The following is a 19,082-nucleotide window of genomic DNA, read 5'->3' on the forward strand; positions in this document are numbered from 1 at the left end:
GTCAAAATTTAAGTACATTGCGAATGGATGGCATTACCCATTCTTTGTGATCAGCTTGCTCAAAACCCTTGATACTCAGTTGTATATTACAATACTGATTACTATTAAGGTATACTCTGAACTTTTTTAAAAAAAGTGACTTGAAAGCACAAGTCACCACCTTTGCCTCCTCTTTTGATAAGAATTAAAACCCTAAAAAGCTGGCCACAATCTTTTGTGGACTTAAGATCAATGTCTTAACAATGACTAAATATGAGAAAATCTCTGTTGTTAGGCAAAGTTGAGCAAAAGAAAGATTTTAATTCAAGTAACTTGAAACAGTTACAATGAGTACTTCCAAAAGCAATGGTCACACTGTGGATCTGATAGTCTATATGCAAATAAAAACAATGCCCACAAAGAAAACTGAAATTCATTAAAAAGCCAAATAGTTCTCAAACTTTCATCATACTTGCCTCCATAGATACTAAATGATATGTTGAGGATTTTCCAGTACTTTTATTTTATTATATTCACAATTTTGCTACTTCTGGACTTGGCTGTTCTGCAAACTCAAAGCTATCTGCAACTCTGCTGCCTAACTCCTAACTTACATCAGTCTGATTCACTCGTCAAGCTTATGCTTGGTGACATATTATCTCGTACTGCATCATGACCTCAAATTTAAAATTCTTGTTCTCAAATCCTTCCATGGCCATTCCCTTCCTTATTGCTTTAAATCAACTCCAACACTAACTCTCAGAGATCGCTGTACTCGTCTCCTGATCATTCTGATTTAATCGCTCCACTAATGACATTTGTGTACAGTTGCCTCGACCACTTAACTCTGGAATTCCCCTCAAAATTTCTCTACCTCTCTCCATATGATGGAATACTCTCCATTTGTCTGAATGTGTGCAGCTCCAACAACCATAAAAATGCTCAACTATGCAGTACAAAGCACTTTTCACGCCATCTACCAACTTAAACATTAGCTCCAAAGTGCAGTGCAGTGGCTACAATGTGTACCATCCATACAATGCACTAAAGTTACTCACTTATGCAGTTGTGACATATTCTTCCAAACCCATGAACTCTACCACCTAAAGGCATGCACACCACTATCTATAGATTCTCTCCCAAGTCATACACCATTCCAATTTGGAAACAGATCATCATTCTTTCATTGTTGCTGGGACTAAATCCCAAAACTCCACACTAACAGCATTGTAGGAGTGCCTTAACTGAATGATTGCAGTAGCTCGAGAAGGTGGCTCACCAAGACTGCATTAAGAGCAGTTAGGGATGGATATCCTGAGAAATGAATAGATAATAAACAGAAAGGCCAGTGCATAACCATTTGCTGAAATAAAGATGACAAAGCACATATCAAGCTATAATTTGCTGGTTTGGTTTCAAATTAGTTTTTTTGAGAAAAAGCACAAGAGAAATAAAACAAAGATTTCCCCTCCTTTTACCAAGTTACCAGGTGGCGTTCTTGCAATATTCTTACAATTAATTACTGTCAACACCCAAATTTCTTTATAGCCATGACAAACTTACAATTGTAGTCAATTTTCCATAGTTACAGTACAAGGCACACCCAAAAGACAAGCTTCAGATAGGCATAAAGTTTGCTGCAGTGTGACTCACCAGCTGCAGGTCCGGTGAAGCAAACCACTTGAAACAAAACCACACATTCCCAAATTGCAACGAGTCCTGTGGCAGGATTCAAGCTACAAAGATTTTAGAACTTAAACCAACCCCTACCACTCCCCTGCTTGGATCTTTTCCTTCCCCTGTCCCCTCCCCTCAGCGTGCCACCAACAATTCAGAAACTCAAAAAGCAAGTGACTTACACAGATATCTCAGTAAAAATGCAGAGGTGCAAAACCAGAATGTATTTAGAGACATATTAGAGCCTTCCCAGTTGAGGCTAAAGTTTACTCCTAATCTTTCTATTGTGGTTGAATAGTGAAATTAAAAAGGAAAATAGCATTAACCCCAGACAAAAATTCAGACTTCAAAATTGAAGAGTTAATAATTTGCAATCTTTAGTATTACATCATGCATAAACCAACTGCAGATTTATTCATGATTCAGTCCCTAAACAACAATAAATCATTGGCTAAAAAGCACCTGGAGTGTCCCAACTTACTGCAAGAATTAATATACAAGAAGAGTTAATGTTTCTTCAATCCTAATCATTGTCACTTTCTAAAGATGCTGCCTGACATGCTGAATGTTTCCAGCATTTTCTATTTCAATAATTTAACTTTGTCACTGATTTTGAACAGACTTTCTGATACTTGAGTAGTGACAGCAATGGAGACAGAACACAGACATGGCTAGTGGAGCTAATGTCTCAGCTCCGGTGATCCGGGTTCAATCCCGACCTTCTGACCTCAATCCTGACACAAAATATATTAATTTAAAATCACAAGTGCTGGATGGTGCCATTGTTTAGAGCACATTACTTTACCTGCAACTTGTAGAAGTTCATATCAGGTCTTCTTTCTACCCTAAAACTCTCCCTTCCCATAGAATCAAGCCTGGATTTATACAATGCTTTTCCCCTGGCTGCAAGGATCATGCACACATGAACTTAGGCAGAATTACTTCAACTGTATTGAAAAACTTCATGAAGGTCAAATATTTGATACAAAAGCTTAGCATCAAAACGATCGAACAGTACTGCAGGAGATCTGGGAAAAATCTACTTGTTCAGCTTGAGAGTTGTCAGAGTTGTGAAGTCTGTGGCCTGTGGCAAGGGCATGCATTTAAAATGTAATCGCGATGCAAGTTTTCATATTCATATCAAATCAAGTTGCGTGTCTGTAATGTACAGATGAAAATGCTTTACTGTCAAAGATAAGTTAGGGGGTAAAATGACGAGTTTGAGACAAAGGTTTGAACACTGTAGCAACTATCAACCCACTGTGGTGGGGCATAAGCAAGCGACTGTGACCTATTTACAGGTCAATAATTGGAATGTTTAATCATTATACTGCAAAGATCAAAATATCCTGATTGGACTAACTGCAGACATGGTGTGATGCAGTGCAATAGAAACAGGTCACTTTTCATTCTGCAGTTACCCCATAACTCAATGGCCAGTAGTTTTCAGCAGAACATTTAAAAACCTATGTGAAAGGTACCAAAAGATGGGACAATAGTGCTAGTTTTCTAATATCCTGTTTTGACACCATTAAGGTCATGGGTTTGGACATACAAATAGTCTCTTGGATCTAACAAGATTGCAAAATTCATCTAATAATACCATACAAATTATCTAATCAGCACTGCCAAAAATTGCATCTGAAAATTTAACCTAATCTAATGAAAAGTTGAGGCTAGATGTATTGCACAAATCTATACTTACTGTTCCTCTGCATCCCTGCTACTCACTGATTCATTATCACAAACTGATGAAGCACCTCAAGAATGCTTGCTTAGCCCACTGCTCTACTCTCTACACACTCATGACTGTGCAGCTAGGCACAGCTCAAACGCCAATCTATAAATTTGCGATGACAACACTGTTGTTGGCAGAATCTCAGACGGCAATGAGGTGGTGTACAGGAGTGAGATAGATCAGCTGGTTCAGTGGCATTGCAACAACTACCACCTCGCACTCAATGTCAGCAAGACTAAGGAATTGATTGGGTGTGTGTTGTCCCAAGTTCAGGAAGGGGAAGTTGGGACAACACACACCAGTCTTCATCGAGGGGTCAGCAGTGGAAGGGGTGAGCAGCTTCAAGTTCCTGGGCGTCAACATATCAGAGGATCCATCTTGGGCCCAACACATTGATGCAATCACGAAGAAGGCACGCTAGCAGCTTTACTTCATTAGGAGTTTGAGGAGATTTGGTACATCACCAAGGACTCTTGCAAATTTCTACAGATGTACGGTAGACAGCATTGAGTTTTTGCATCACCAGCTAGTATGGAGGCTCCAGTACACAGGATCGAAAGAGGTTGCAAAGGGTTGTAGACTCAGCCAGCTCCATCACAGGCACAACCCTCCCCACCATCGGGGACATCTTCATGATTCCTCTTTTGCACTGTTTGTTTTTGTAATTTATAGTAATTTTTATGTCTTTATGTCTTGCAATGTACTACTGCCACAAAACAACAAACTTCACAACATATGTCAGTGATAATAAACCCGATTCTGATGTAAGCCTCTAAGCTTGTTGCTTAAAAGGCTGAAGCAGTTTTATTTGGTACACATTAAAAGAGTGTTAACGCAACACAGTTCAGTAATATTATCAGGGCAATAATTAAGGGACATGGCAAAGAAGGGCTTGCTATTAGATGAGTAAGGCAGAGCATTGGATTAAATGATCCAAAGTTCAATTCTTATCATGACACTTTGATAATTTAATTAACCAAACTTAAATTCATCTGGATTAAAAAAAATCCATATCAGTGACCATGAAGCTACCAGACTATGTTACGGACTCAGTGAAAGTCCCTTTAAGATAGAGAGTGTGTGTATGTGTGTGTGGGGTGTGCTTACGTCAATAGAAGATAAAGGACGTAATGACGTTGTTGAAGAAGGCAGAAGAAGAAGGAGAGAGAGAGAAGGGAGAGAGACACCAGCCTGCTTGTTTTCTCTATCGATGGATGAGAAACAATAACTGTGTTTGCCACTGAAATCCATGTATGGAAGTTGGAAGTAATCCGGTGGAGTTCACTTTGTTGCTGACCTGTAGAAGGAAACAGGTATTTGTGTGTGGACGACCACGGTTCGGATGCTTTTCGGGGTGAGGAAGTCACTACCGAGTAAGCACTGGAGTGTCGTTTGGGTTCCATCGTGGAACATTTGGATTTCGTATGTACTCTCTCTATGTTTTTCTACATCTACATCTTATCTTCAGACAACGGTGGTTGTTGAAGAAGCCCTTGCTCATGTTTCACCTTATGGCTTGCGGAACTGAACTTTAAGAACCATTCAGGAACTGGGAGTTTTGGACTTTTATCACACACACACACAAAGAGTTTAGTTTTGGGGTTAATGTTCGAGGTTTAACATTCTTGAATTCTAACATACTAACATTTTTTTTTTAACTTTTATTTACGTATTATCATAAGTAGTGATTAATAAAATAGTTTTTAACACTGAATCATGCTCAGTGTGTTTCTTTTGTTGCTGGTTTGTGACAACTGTCATAAAAAGATGTTCTGGTTCATCAATATCTAAAAGGGAAGAAAACCCATTTGATTCAGCCAATGAGCCCTTCAAAAGTACTCAATATTGTCCCTATTTTACCTGATAAATTTCAACATAAACCTTTGTCTAAAGCATTTTAAGATGCACTTTTTAAACTTGCCAAAAGAAGAAATCAGGTAAAAGGTAACAGGTAATTAGCTCTGCTCCTTCCATTACCTTCCATTCTTGATTCTCTCTGCAGCTATACTATTTTGGATCTTAATAAAAACTTGGACAAGCACCTCCAGAATACACTGGAAAATGATCCACAAAGTGAATAATAATAAGCCTAAGTTGGTATTGTTATATTAAGTGAAGCTAATACAGTAGACAGAAACAAAAAAAAACTAATCACCACAGGTTGGGAAGTTTAAAATTAGGGGATATAGTCTAAAGATCAGAGCCAGACTGCTCAAATTAGGAAATACAAGAGTAGGAGACATTTAGATCACTTTCTACCAATGAAACTTGAAGCTGGTCAACTACTAATTTAATTTTGGAGACTGATAATACTTTTGTTAATCAAAAATGTAAAGAAAAAATGGGGGGGGAGGGGTGGTGGTGGTGAGGGAAAGTTGTGGAGCCAAATCCTCTTTATCAAGCTTAAGAGCTGCTTGCAATGGGACCGATGTGAAAGTAAAACAAACAGGAGCACAAATTCCTACAGCACAGAAGGCCACGTACTCCACCTAGCCTACCTGTCTTACTCCAGCTGTCTGAAAGAGCTATCCAATTAGTTCAATTGTGCCACTGCAAATATTTCCTTCTATACTCCAACAACAACAACTGCCCTTGTCATTCTATAACATTTGTTCAATAACTTTTTAACCCAAGAATAGACATTTCCAGCAAACTTGAGCAAGCTGTAGTGCGCTCCCTGTGCAAAATCAGCATTTATTTTTAAGGATGTACACTACTGAATGAATTTAAGGGTTTGCTATTAATTTGCCTGTTTCATGCAAGAGCTACTTATAACAAGAATTTTTACTATGATGAATTATTAAAACAAAAATCAGTAATTTTACAGAATAGAGCATCTGGAAAAGTAGAAAAAAAACTACCTTTAAAAGAGGATTTACAAATAGAACTTATTTTCTCTTTCAATCTTTTTATTAGTTTTCAAATTAATACAGATTAATATATAACATCAATGTTTGTACATGTAATACAAAGAGATCAGGAGAACAATCATGGCATGGATAATCATAGAAAACAATAAGTTTATTAAAAAATCTATAGATCCAACGATCTCTTAGTGAATGAATATGAAAGAAAGGAAGGAAAAGATTTATTATAAAATATAAAGAAAGAAAAAATCCCCAAAACAATAAGAAAATTTATAAACAGTATATCAAACCAAACTAAGCTAAAGAAAAAAAAATTCAAAAAAAAAACAAACAGAAAAAAAACTGGACTAAAATTTCTCAGTAGAAACAGAGCAATATTACGTCGTCAACTCCATTCCTCTAAGTTGAAAGGTTATTATAAGGGGATCTATATCACATGAAAATATTGAATAAATGGACTCCAAACTTCCTCAAATTTAAGCCAAGGATCAACAGTACCACTCCTAATTTTTTCCAAGTTTAAACATGATATAGTTTGAGAAGAACTTATTTTCTCTAAGGATTTCACTTTGTTTAACTGGTATGTTCTATTCGTGCCAGGGTGAAATATTTATATTGCATATATTTTGAGTACTGATGATGACTCACCACAGGGAAGGGCAAGCAAGACAGTTTCAATTATGCAGCATCACTTGGGAATGTGTATGAGAGTGCCTTTCTTCCTCATTGATATTTTGTGCAGGCAAGGTAGCTATTTCACCAAACTTGTTCAAGTACTACAGCATGAGCTTTTAATCTTTTGTTCTGCCCTGTAATGAATCATCACCACCATCCAAATATTAGATTAGAAAACTATTAGAGAATTATTGCATACACTTAAAATATTCTTAGGTATTAGTTTAACACATACAGGTGCCTGCATATTAATATAGAAGTTTATTTTTCTCATCAAGTAGGATCGATCATTCAGCATTAGGCACAACTCCTTGGATGGCTTTGTCTCTCCCCATCCTTGTTAGCTCCTCCAGTTCAACAACCCTCTGAGATCTTGGTATTCCTTCAAGTTCTACCCACATGTGCATCCTTAGCTTTTAATGTTCCACCACTGGCAGCTTTGTCTTTAGCTGCTGAGGCCCCAAAATCTGGAATTCCCCCAAATATTTAAAAGCACGCCTCTTTGGCCAAATTTTGACCACCTGTCACATCATCTCTCAGCTCTGTGCTGAAGGAGCTGTAGAAAATGAAAGCAGTTGTTCTAGTTCCATGACCAAGGGAAAGCTCTTTCTTTTTAAACCATGAAATCTTTAAGAACTGAACACAGGCTTCCCAACGCTGTGGGTTAAACCATCAATGTTCTGCCACATCTAAAAGCAGTATTTAATCTTGAAATGTTCATGCCTTAAAACGTTTTCATCTGGGGGTAGAGAAACAATGAAATTCAGATAGCTTGATCAAGAAACCCACAGGAGTAATGAGCCAAAGATGATGTGGCAATTTGTTTCTATTTCAAGCTCCAAATCCACTCCAATAAATTTGTTCTTCCTGCTTCATAATTCCTTCCTTAATCTAAAAAGGGGTGGGCAGAGGCCTTTTCCCCAGGCCAAGCAGCATATTGCTGGTCACGACCACTTGTTCAAGGCACTGCTTAATCCTCAACTCAATTGACATGTGTAATTCTGAGAATTACACTTAAAAAGATGTTAGGTCCTTACAGAGAGTACAAAAGGGCTTTACCTGAATGAAGGACTTAAATTGGATGTAGAGAGTGGAAAAGCAGGGACTGTCCTTAGTGTAGAGGAAATTAAAGGGAGACTTCAAAGTTTTTAAAATGACTTGATAAAGCAAGGAAAAAACCAACAAGTAGTTCAGTAAGTCAAAGGTCATATACATTTAAAACAATTGCCAGAGGATTCAAGAAAAATTGAAAAGTATACATTTAAAAAAGCAAGACAAATGACATCAATTTATACAACACATTACCTAAAAAAAAGTTGTGGAAGCAGATTTTCGTAGGAAATTTCAAAGTGCAAATGAGACACTTAGTTGGAGATTAATTTTTAAGTTTACAGAGAAAAAGGTGAGGCATGGGACTAAGTATCATTGGAGTCAGCACAGACACAAGTTAAAAGTGTTTAGGATTTTATTCAACGTAACAGAGTGACCCATTTCCATTGCAAGCAATTATGTGCTGGCCTAAAAGCACATTTATGATCAGTATATCGATGATCACATCTATTATCTGTTTGAAAAGATCCAGGGGTATGTTTCAGTCCCAACAAGCAAAACCCAAAGGACTCAATTGATAAACAATATAGTTCTGAACCGTACAAATCATAGAGTTTATATTAAAATCAGCCTTGGCACCAAAGGCAGTAGTTTGACAGTAGAAAACAAGCCACGATTATACGTACCTCCAATTACTATTTCAACAATTTCACAGATAATGTGCAAATGAGAGAAATTCAGGATCACTCAATTCTGAACAGTCTGAGATCTGGATACAATCAGTGGACATCTCAGCTTTAATTGCTGCCCACACAAATATTCTTCCTCACATCACCATCTCCATTCCATGTACCCCGTTCTTGACCCCCTCTGAACAGGAACTTTCCCTCTATCTATCTCTTTCATGATTTTAAATACATCAATCAGATCCCTCCAGTTTCTCCAGTCTACCAACATAACCAGAGACCCTGATCCCTGGAATCATTTGGTAAATCTCTTCTGCAGCCCCTCTAAAACTTTACATCCATTCTAAAACCCAGATCTGGGCACAAATAGTGCAGCCACACTACAGCAGTATTGAATAAAAGGTTCATCATGACATCCTTAACCTTATAATCTATACCTCTATTGATAAAAGCCTTTTTAACCACTTTCAATGAACTATGCACATATATAGCAGATTTCGTTGTTCTTGTAAGTCAAAGCTGAGTTTATTGTCATATGCACAAGAACGTGTATGAAGGTGCAATGAAAAACTTACTTGCAGCAGCATCACAGGTACATAGCATCAGATATGCACGATTCAGAAGAAAAACAGATTATACACAGTTCTTACAAGAAAGAACACAATTAGAATAAAAAAAATGTCCACTGTAGTGCAGTGTTCAAAGTGGTACAGTGTTGCTATACTGAGTTAGTGATCAGAGTTGTGCAGATTGGTTCAAGAACCAAATGATTGAAGGGAAGTAACTGTTCTGAACCTGGTGGTGTGGGACCCGATGGTAGCTGCAAGAAGGTGGATGGCCCAGATGGTGGGGATCTTTGATGATAGACATTGCCTTCTTGAGGCACTGCCTCACATACATACTACTAATGGTGGGGAAGGATGTGCCAGTGATGTGTTGGCCTGAGTCCACTACTCTCTGCAGCTTATGTTCCTGCACATTCAAATTGCCTTACCAGACCATGATGCAACCAGTCAGTATACTTTCAACAGTACATCTGTAGAAGTTTGTTAGAGTGCTGGGTGACATGCTGAACCTCCTGAGAAAGTAAAGATGCAGGTGTGCCTTCCTTCTGATTGCATCTATGTGCTGGGCCCATGACAGGTCATCCGATATGTTGACGCCCAGGAATTTAAAGCTGCTGGCCCTCTCCACCACCGATTCCCCAATGTAGACTGCTGCATGTTCACTCTCCTTCCTTCCTGAAGTCAATAATCAGCTCTTTGGTTTTACTGACATTGAGCAAGAAGTTGTTGTGGTGGCACCACTCAGCCAGATGTTCTGTCTTATTCCTGTACGCTGACTAATCACTATGCAATTCGTCCAACAACAGTGGTGTCGTTGGCGAATTTGTATATGGCATTGGAGCTGTGCTTAGCCCCACAGTCATGCGTGTATAGGGAGCAGAGCATGAGGCTAAGCACGCAGCCTTGAGGCACACCTGTGTTGATGGCCAGCGCGGAAGAGTTGTTGTTACCAATCCTCACTGAGGTCTGCCGATGAGGAAGTCAAGGATCCAGCTGCAGAGGGAGGTACAGAGGCTCAGGTCTTGAAGCTTGATGAAGAGTTTGGATGAGATGATTGTGTTGAATGCCGAGCTGTAGTTGATGAAAAGCAGCCTGACGTACATATTCCTGTTGTCCAGATGGTCCAGAGCAGACTGAAAAGCCAGAGAAATTGCATCTCCTGTTGACCTGATGTGGCGGTAGGCTAATTGAACTGGATCCAGGTCATATCTGAAGCAGGAGTTGATTTGCACCAAAACCACCTTCTTGAAACACTTCATTACAGTTGATGTAAGCACTACCAGATGGTAGTCATTGAGGCAGAACATAATGCTCTTCTTGGGTATTGGTACAATAGATGCCTTTTTGAAGCAGGTGGGAACTTCAGACAGCAAAACCCCTATTTGAACTGTGTCCTCTGGTTTATATCGCCTCTTTTTATTCTTCCCACTAAAATGGAATACTTTGCAAGTTTCAGCATTAAATTTCATTTATCTGCCCCTTCCACTAGCCCATCTAGGTCTGCTATTTTACTATACTCCTCATAGTTCACTACACGTCAAATTTTGTATCATCTACAAATGTGGAAATTGTACCTTGTACACTCAACTCCAAATCATTACGATATTAAGAAAAGCAATGATCTTAGTATTGACTAATGCAACTCTCCAATTCCTGTTCTATGTTGCTACAACTTTTATTCCACAGCCTTCATTCTTAATGAGAAGCCTCTTACGTGGTACACTTCTAGAAGTCCATTTATATCAAAATACTGCATTTCCCTCATTAACCATAGAACTTCCAGAAACAAGCACAAATGGCCATTAGTAAATCCATCTTGGCTTTCTCTCACCAGTTCTACTTTTGTGACTGTCACTTTTATTCCTGATTGTTTCTATAATGTTCCCCAAGTTAAACCAATTGGTTTGTACTTATTATGTTTAAGGATGACACAGCGGTGCAGCAAGTAGATCTGCTGCCTCACAGCACCAGAGATCCTGATTCAATCCTAATCTTGGGTGTTGTCTGTATGGAGTTTGCATGTTCTCCATAACCATGGAGGTTTCCTCAGAGTATTCCCACATCCCAAAGACATGTGGAATCTGAGCTGGTAGATAAATTTGCCCCAGTGTGTAGGCAAGCGGTAGAATCTAAGGGGGGTGGAGATTGATGACAATACAAAGAGTATAAAAATATGGGATTGTCCGATCTGTATAAATGAACGATTCTCAATGGGTTGATGGGCCTGTTTCCATGTATCCTCCATGACTTGCATCCTCTTTCTGAACAATTGTATAATATTTGTAATTTTCCATTCCTTAGGCACCACCTCTGAATCGATAGAATTTGGAAGATGATGGCCAGGGCCTTTGCAAATTCCTCCTGTGTGTCCCTCAACAACCTTTGATGCATCCCGTCTGGACCAGATCAGTCATCCACTTTAAGTGCAGCTAGCCTTCCTATCAATTTTAGCTCATCCAGAATCTCAATTACATTCTCCTTTGCTGAGACTTTGGCAGCACCTTCTTCCCTGAAGACCGAGGTAATCTGCTAATTTAGTACATCAGCAGTGCCCTCTGCCTCAATGAGTAGATTGCCTTTTTGGACCATGATTGGGCCGAGCTCTTCTGTCTCAATTCTTTTCCTGTTCATGTATAATATTTCTGTGTTCACTTATGTGTTCAACCAGTCTTTCCACATTCTCCTTTGGCTCACTTACTTCCTTTTTGTACAAAACTTCCTACTGGAACTTCCTCCATAATCAGCCTCATTCTCACTTGTGGGAACAACACAAGATCTGTCACATGATCCTTTCTGCTCCATTTCACTCTCTCTCTGGTTATCCAGGGAACTCTGGTTTTAATTTCTTCACCCCACCTTTTCCCTCATGGGAATATACCTACACTGAAGCTGGAACATCTCCACTTTAAAAGCCTCCCATTGTTCAGTTACAGTTTTGGCTGCCAAGCTTGGATTCCAATTTACTTGAACCAGCACTGTTCTCATCACATTGAAATTGACGCTTTGCCAATTGACTATTTTTATCTTGGAATAATCCATATCCATTTTCATGGTTATTCTATACCATATAATTTCCTAGATGTTGTTCCACTGATACTTCTTCATTTGACCTGGCTCATTTCCCAGAACCATGCAATACTGCCAAAGAGGATACCAACGCAATGCCTTTCTCACTGGGCCAGAAACGGCAAACAAATCCAGCACAGGATCAGAAGGGTGATTTCCCTGCCTCTTTCTGGACATCCATTCATATCTACGAACATTACATCCAACCAAAATAAAATCTCTGACAGTCGCCTGACTGCATGTGGCATTCACCAATGAGCACAAAATTTTATCAGAAACTGCCTACTTGACAAAATGTAGGGGGCAAGTAAAATCCACATATCAGGTAATAACACTGGATAAAAGCATATAGATTCAGAAGTTGCTATACAGAGGTTGGAAGCAGCTTGATGCATTCCCTAACAGCATTAGAACCAAGTGGCTAACAGAGGCCCACTTACAAAGCTCCAGAAGGCTACTGGTATCAAACTACAAAGCAAAAGAAATCTGCATTAGTATAGCAACTTATATGTCATTGCAACCACTGTTGCAGAGAAGCAAGACAGTTAATTCATGTAGCAAATGCCCACAAGTAACAAGCAATGAAAAGGCAGATATTTTTGGTGGCTGGTTCAGTGATAAATATCGTTAAGAGGTGAGCTTCATAGTGCTTCTTCTAAGGAGCATCGTATCCACTTCTGGGGATAGTTAAAACCCGTCGGTGCCATGCTTTCTCGATACAATATTATTGCCAACCTAAGTTAATTCTCTGGAGCACTGTCTGAATTCACAACACACAAAAAAAAATCAATAATTGTCAGTACTCCACTAGATTTACATTTATGGAAAATTAGCCCTAATCAGCAACATTAACAGAACCAGAAATCATGACAAGTCTATGGATTCAGTGGGAACAGACATTTCAAAGGATTCTAATGACAGTACCAATTATCTTTATGTTAATATTAGTCATAACTAGGGTTGTTCTTATCAGCTTAATTTACTCAAAGTAATCCACAGGAAATCAGTTAAATTTAGATGCAAACAGAGCTCAATAGTTTGATGAGATCAGAGATACCAAACAAAAAATCTACACAACTTCTGTAGATCAATTGAGACCTTTTATGTACAGAACACAATTCCAATGATTCAACCAGCACCAGATTACACATTTAAATTATTACTTATACAAAGATGTCTTATAACAATTACGTTGGGCCTTGACGAGACTACACCTAGAGAACTGTGAAAACTTTTGGTCTCCTTACCCAAGAAATACACTTGCTGTAGAGGGAGTGCTGTGAAGATTCACCAGACAGATTCCTTAGCATTCCATCACATGAAGAGAGATTGAGCAGTCTAGGCCTCTGCTCCTTAGAGTTCAGGAGAATGTGAGACAAATTCAGCAAAATTTTCTATGTTTTAGTGGGCTTTGATAGGGTAGGTACAGGGAGGTTGTTACCCCTGGTCAAGCAGAATAAAACTAGAAGATCAGTCTCAAAATCAAGGGCTCAGCCATCCACAATTTAAATGAGAATAAATTTCTTCACTTAAAGGGTGGCAAATCTATGAAATTTGTTACCTCAAAACTGAATTGACAGATTTCTGAATATTAGAGGAATCAAGGAATACAGGGAGTAGGGCAGGAAAACGGGATTGAGGTAGAAGATCAGCCACTATCTTATTGAATGGAAGAGCAAGCTCAAAGACCTAAATGACCTCCCTTGCTCCTATAAACTATATCCAAATACAGAACAAACAAAATGAAATTGTTAGCAATATACTGTATGAAAAGGAGGGCAGCAATAGACCCCCAGCAGCCACTGCACCTCATGGAAAAGAGTTCCAGTTTCCACAATTTGCATAAAGTCATACTTCCTTATTTCACTCTTCACTGACCTCTCCAAGACCAATATATTCTTTGTGTGCTGCATTCCCACTATTCCAGTGGAATTCTGGCCAGTGCTCTGTATAATGTAAGCACTGTGCTTGACATTCCAGTCCCTTTTACAGTACATTAGTCTGCTTAATTCCTTTGTATCACATTCACTAACCTTTGGTGGTTTATTGGTGACCATTTCATATTTTGAGTTCAGCTTTTGGTTCCCAAAATGTTGAAAAGTCTTTGTAATTTAGCATCTACATTCAATTTTTTGTTCCCCCACAATTCCTGTTATCCCCCACCCTCTCCATTTAGAAACTATCCTTCCCTTTCTTTTAATCAAAAGTGGATGCTCTCACACTAATACCTCAGTTTTGTCCACTGATCAATCTATGTCCATGTAATATCTGCACTGTTTTCCACATCTCCATCTGCCCTCAGGTGGGCATAGAAGATTCCACAGCACAATTTAAAGAGCAGGGTAGTAATCCCCAGTCTCCTGGCCAATATACTTACTCATTGGCTACTGCTTCTTGTAACTATTCACCAAATTATAGTTCTTTCCATTCATAGCTAAAATCCAAAGCTGAGGTAATGGCATCAGTAAAATCCTGACCCATGGAGGGGCCAAAGTGCAGACTAGAAGTTGCTCCATAATCTGCCTCGCACTACAACCATAGATCTCATTGCACCATTTCACCATGTCAGCCCATAGCCAACAGACGTAACCAAGGGTTTTTCAGCTGCTTCTTTGTTCCTATGCCCCTGCAGAAAGCCATTTAATTACCTATTGCCCATGCTGACACCAAAGTGCACACCAAATTCCAGGGAGTGTAGGTTACCCAGAGTCATCAAAATATCTCAATACTAGGAGCACAAATAGGCCATTCTGCCCTCCCCCAAGCCTGCACCACCATTCAATAAGATCAGAAGTCATCTTGCATCTTAACATCGTTTTCCTGTCCTAATCAACATCCAGAAATCTATCAATGACTGAGCTTCCACAGGCCTCTGGAGAAGGGAATTCTAAAGAGTCACTACCTTTGAGTGAAGAAATTTCTCCTCATTTCAGTTCTGTCCCTCACTTTGAGGCTTTGATCCTAGTTCTAGACTCCTTAGCCAGGAGGAATCATCCTCTGTATCTACAAAATTGAGCCCTTTAAGTATTTTGTATGTTTCACTGCAGTCACCTCTCATTCTTCTCAACTACTGATATCAGTCTAACAGGCTGCTAGTCCCCCGTTTTCTTTGTCAGAAGATGGTGTCACATTTGCTACTCTCCAATCTGTTGGAACCACTCCAGAATCCACAGAATTTTGCAAAATAATCAGAGCATTCAACATCTCCAAAACCACTTCTTTTAAAAGTCTGCAATTAGGATCAGGTTCTTGGGATTTAAGTCTTCAGACTCATTAACCTCTGAAGCAATAATTTTCTACCAATATTAATTCATTTTACTTTCTCACTTGCAATAGACCCTTGGCTCTTCAGTATTTCTGGGAGGTCTATGCAGACATACACAAAGTACTTGTTTAATTTCTTTGCTATCTCCTTATTCCCCTTTATAAATTCTCACATCCATCCATAACAAACCCATAGTTGCCTTTTAGTCTTTTTCCTTCCATATACCTTACAAGCTGGTTTTATTTCTCTTGCTAGTTTACCCTCATTTCTATTTCTCCTTTATCAATTTCTTGGTCACTCTTTACTGAATTCCAAAATACTCCCAGGAAGTTGAACTTCCTGCCTGACTTGTTACTCTTCTGTAGCAGTCCATGTCTGGTTTCCTCTGTTTGCCATTTTCTTTCTCCTTGACTGGCCACAGCTCACTGGATGCACAGATGATTGATGTTCATTAACTTATGGCAACTAGTGACCATTCTGCAACTGTCAGGTCATTTTTTTTTGCATGATCCCATACCAAGCACACCTTACGTTCTCCCCGTGTCTGTGTGGGTTTTGTCTGGGTGCTCCTGTTTCCTCCCATGTTCCAAAGACGTACGGGTTAGGAAGTTGTGGGCATGCTATGTTGGTGCCAGAAGCGTGGCGACACTTGCGGGCTGCCCCCAGAATACTCTACGCAAAAGATGTATTTCACTGTGTGTTTCAATGTACATGTGACTAATAAAGATATCTAATTCAGGACAAGGGTAACATTAGACAGGCAGAGACATTCCAATTGTGGCGTTTGCCCCTTCCATTTTGAGTGTGCAAGCTTCAGAATAATGCTGTTTCAGGTACTGACTTGACTTATCTTCCCAACAAGACATTGCTGAAAACCACCAAATATCACTTCCACCCAATCTTAATACACACCCTTATTTCAGTTCCCAGATACCAACCAAATTCCAATCCTTGCTGCATACACTTCAACTACTGCAGTGATGGACAAGGCCTGAAGTAGCATGCACTTACAAATTAATTTTTGAGGCACTGCTTAACAGAAACTTTATTGCATACAGAAATTAATACCCTGAAAGAACACTGCAAAGTTATCTACAGAAGTTATAACCCAATACAACAGTCTTGAACCCAGAAAAACTGATCCACTGGACAGAGGCTGGAAAGGAAAAATGGTGATCAAAAACAGAAGTGGTTTTATGTTTCAGTTTCAAACATACAGCAACTTCATTTGGGAGCTTTTTTAATATAGCAAAAATATCCCTGAACACTATACAGGAGCATTAGCAAATAAAAAAAAATTGATGTCCAGACACACAAGATTACTTAAAGCTTAGTCAGACAGGTAGTGTTTAAGGAGTGTCCCAAACAAAGAACAAAAGGTAGGAAGGTTCAGAGAAGGGATTCCAGAGTTTAAATTATGCAAGCAACTGAAGGCATAGCTGATGTCAGGAGTGCCAATGGTAATTAAATTCGGAGATACAGAAATAACCAGAATTAAACAAGTGCAGAGATCTCTGAGAACTATTGAGATGAAGGAGTTTAGGAGACAGAGTGTAACTAGGCTGTGGAGAATTTGGAAGCAAGGATGAAAACTTAAAACTTAAATTACTGCTTCACCAGTGACGAGTAATAGGTGAACGCAACTGGTGCAGATTAGGACATGGGCTGAGTTTAGCTGTGACTGGAGAGCTGAAGTTATAAAGAGATACTGGGACTGAGGGGCGACCTTACACAGGTTTAGAAAATCACAAGGGATATAGATAAAGCTCCTGGTCACAGTCTTTTCCCAAGGTAGGGGAGTCTAAGACTAAAAGAAATAGATTTAAGGTGAGAGGGGAAAGATTTAAAGGGGACCTGAGGAGCAAGTTTTTCCACACAAAAGGCAATGGTTGTACAGAACAAACTGCCTGAGGAAGTGGTAGAGGCAGGTACAATTACAACTAAAAAAAATATTTGGACAGGTACATGGATAGGAAAGGTTTAGAGCATATAGGCTAGATGCAGGCAAATGGGACCAGCTCAGGAAGGCACCTTGGTGGGCATAGACGAGTTAAGCCAAAGGGCCTGTTTCTGTGCTATATAGCTCTATGAAGAAATAAAGTACGAACACATAATGCATTTAAAGTAAATTCACGTTACATTCAAAAGGCGAAGTGGATAAATATTGTAAATGGAAAGCTTTGCAGGGCAACAGGGGTGGAGAGGAAGAGTTGGACTATTAGGATAGGTCGTTCAAGAGTCTGCTCGAAGGGGGAAAAGTCTACGATCAAACCTGTTGTGGTATTTCCCTACCTGGTCCTGAGGGCCTGCCAAGCCGCGTCAACGTCTGCATAGAGATTTTTCTCAGAAGGCTTGCCGGAGCTGGCTCCGTAGCCCGAGTAGTCGTAGGAGAATACGTTACAGTTGATCCTGGAACCCAGGCCGATGTAGAAGCTGCTCATCTGACCCAGATCCACGGCATTGCCATGCGAGAAGAGCAGCGTAAATTTGGCGCTGGGGGAGCAACGAATGAACATGCAAGAGATACGGTTGCCCCGGCTGGTCCTGGTCATGAAGGCCTCGATGGAGTCCTTCTCTCGCTGCGAGTACTGCCAGTCCGCTCGTTCGGACAGGTGCAGGCTCCAGCGGCCCCCGGACTCATCGGGTAGCAGAGCATAGGTGGGCTCGGGGGGCAGGAAAGCCAGCTTGGAGGCGATGCGACCGGGGCAGGGTGGACAACAGAAGAGGCAACACAGCTCGCTCAGAGACAGGTTATTCATGGCAAGGCCAACTACAAGTCACTCCCAGTCAATCAATCGAATAAATAAATAAAAAATTGACTATTCCAGTGATCACAAGAGGGGAAACTACTGGGTCGGAGATCCCGAAGTGAAACTTTCTCTTTGAGAAATAGCTTTGTGGAATTTTCTCACAGGTGACTAGACTCCGAGCGGGTGATGGATGGCATGTTGAATCTTCCGAGGGAAGTCGGGCTGCCACACACCGGATGTTTCAATGATAAATCCACCGTAGTTTTCTTTCTCTTAACACTCATCGATCGAAGTGAAAGCCGAGAGCCCTTTCACGAAAGGAAGAGAAACTTGACCTGAAGCCGCAAGTCATCTGGGCCCCGAGGAGGCGGGGGGGTGGGGGGTGTGTGGGGGGAGGGAGGGAAGGAGGGAACCCAAGCGAGATCCCCTGAAGCTGTCCGGGGGAGGGGGAGAGAGGAGGAAGCGGGAGGCCAGGCCGCGTTGCTGCGCTCTGCCGGCCTCCGGGACAATGCGGCGGCACTCCCGCCCCCACCTGTCGGCCGGCCGAGGCCCCGGGGGACGCAACCGTCGGTGGAACCTTCCGCTGGGACAAACCAACGATCACCACACACCCTCCAGCCGCAACTCCTCTCACATCCGATGTTTTATTTTTGCACCTATCGACTGAGGCACTCCCATGTTTTTTTGTGTTTAAACACGTATTTTTAAGATCTGACGGTGTTGACACGCCTTTGGAGGTTGTGGGGAAAGGGAAAGGCGACGA

At 40.3% G+C, this 19,082-nt stretch overlaps 1 protein-coding gene across 1 annotated transcript in view; it reads right to left on the minus strand.

Moving 5' to 3' along the window:
* LOC127572800 (alpha/beta hydrolase domain-containing protein 17B) overlaps positions 1-19,082 on the minus strand; it is a 68,499-nt gene extending 49,417 nt beyond the window's left edge. The window contains exon 1 of the mRNA XM_052020433.1: positions 17,862-19,082. Within this exon, the coding sequence (XP_051876393.1) occupies positions 17,862-18,328 (467 nt within the window). The 5' untranslated portion in view covers positions 18,329-19,082. The remainder of the gene's footprint in view (positions 1-17,861) is intronic.

This window comes from Pristis pectinata, chromosome 7 (assembly GCF_009764475.1).
Source record: "Pristis pectinata isolate sPriPec2 chromosome 7, sPriPec2.1.pri, whole genome shotgun sequence".
NCBI classification, from domain to species: domain Eukaryota; kingdom Metazoa; phylum Chordata; class Chondrichthyes; order Rhinopristiformes; family Pristidae; genus Pristis; species Pristis pectinata.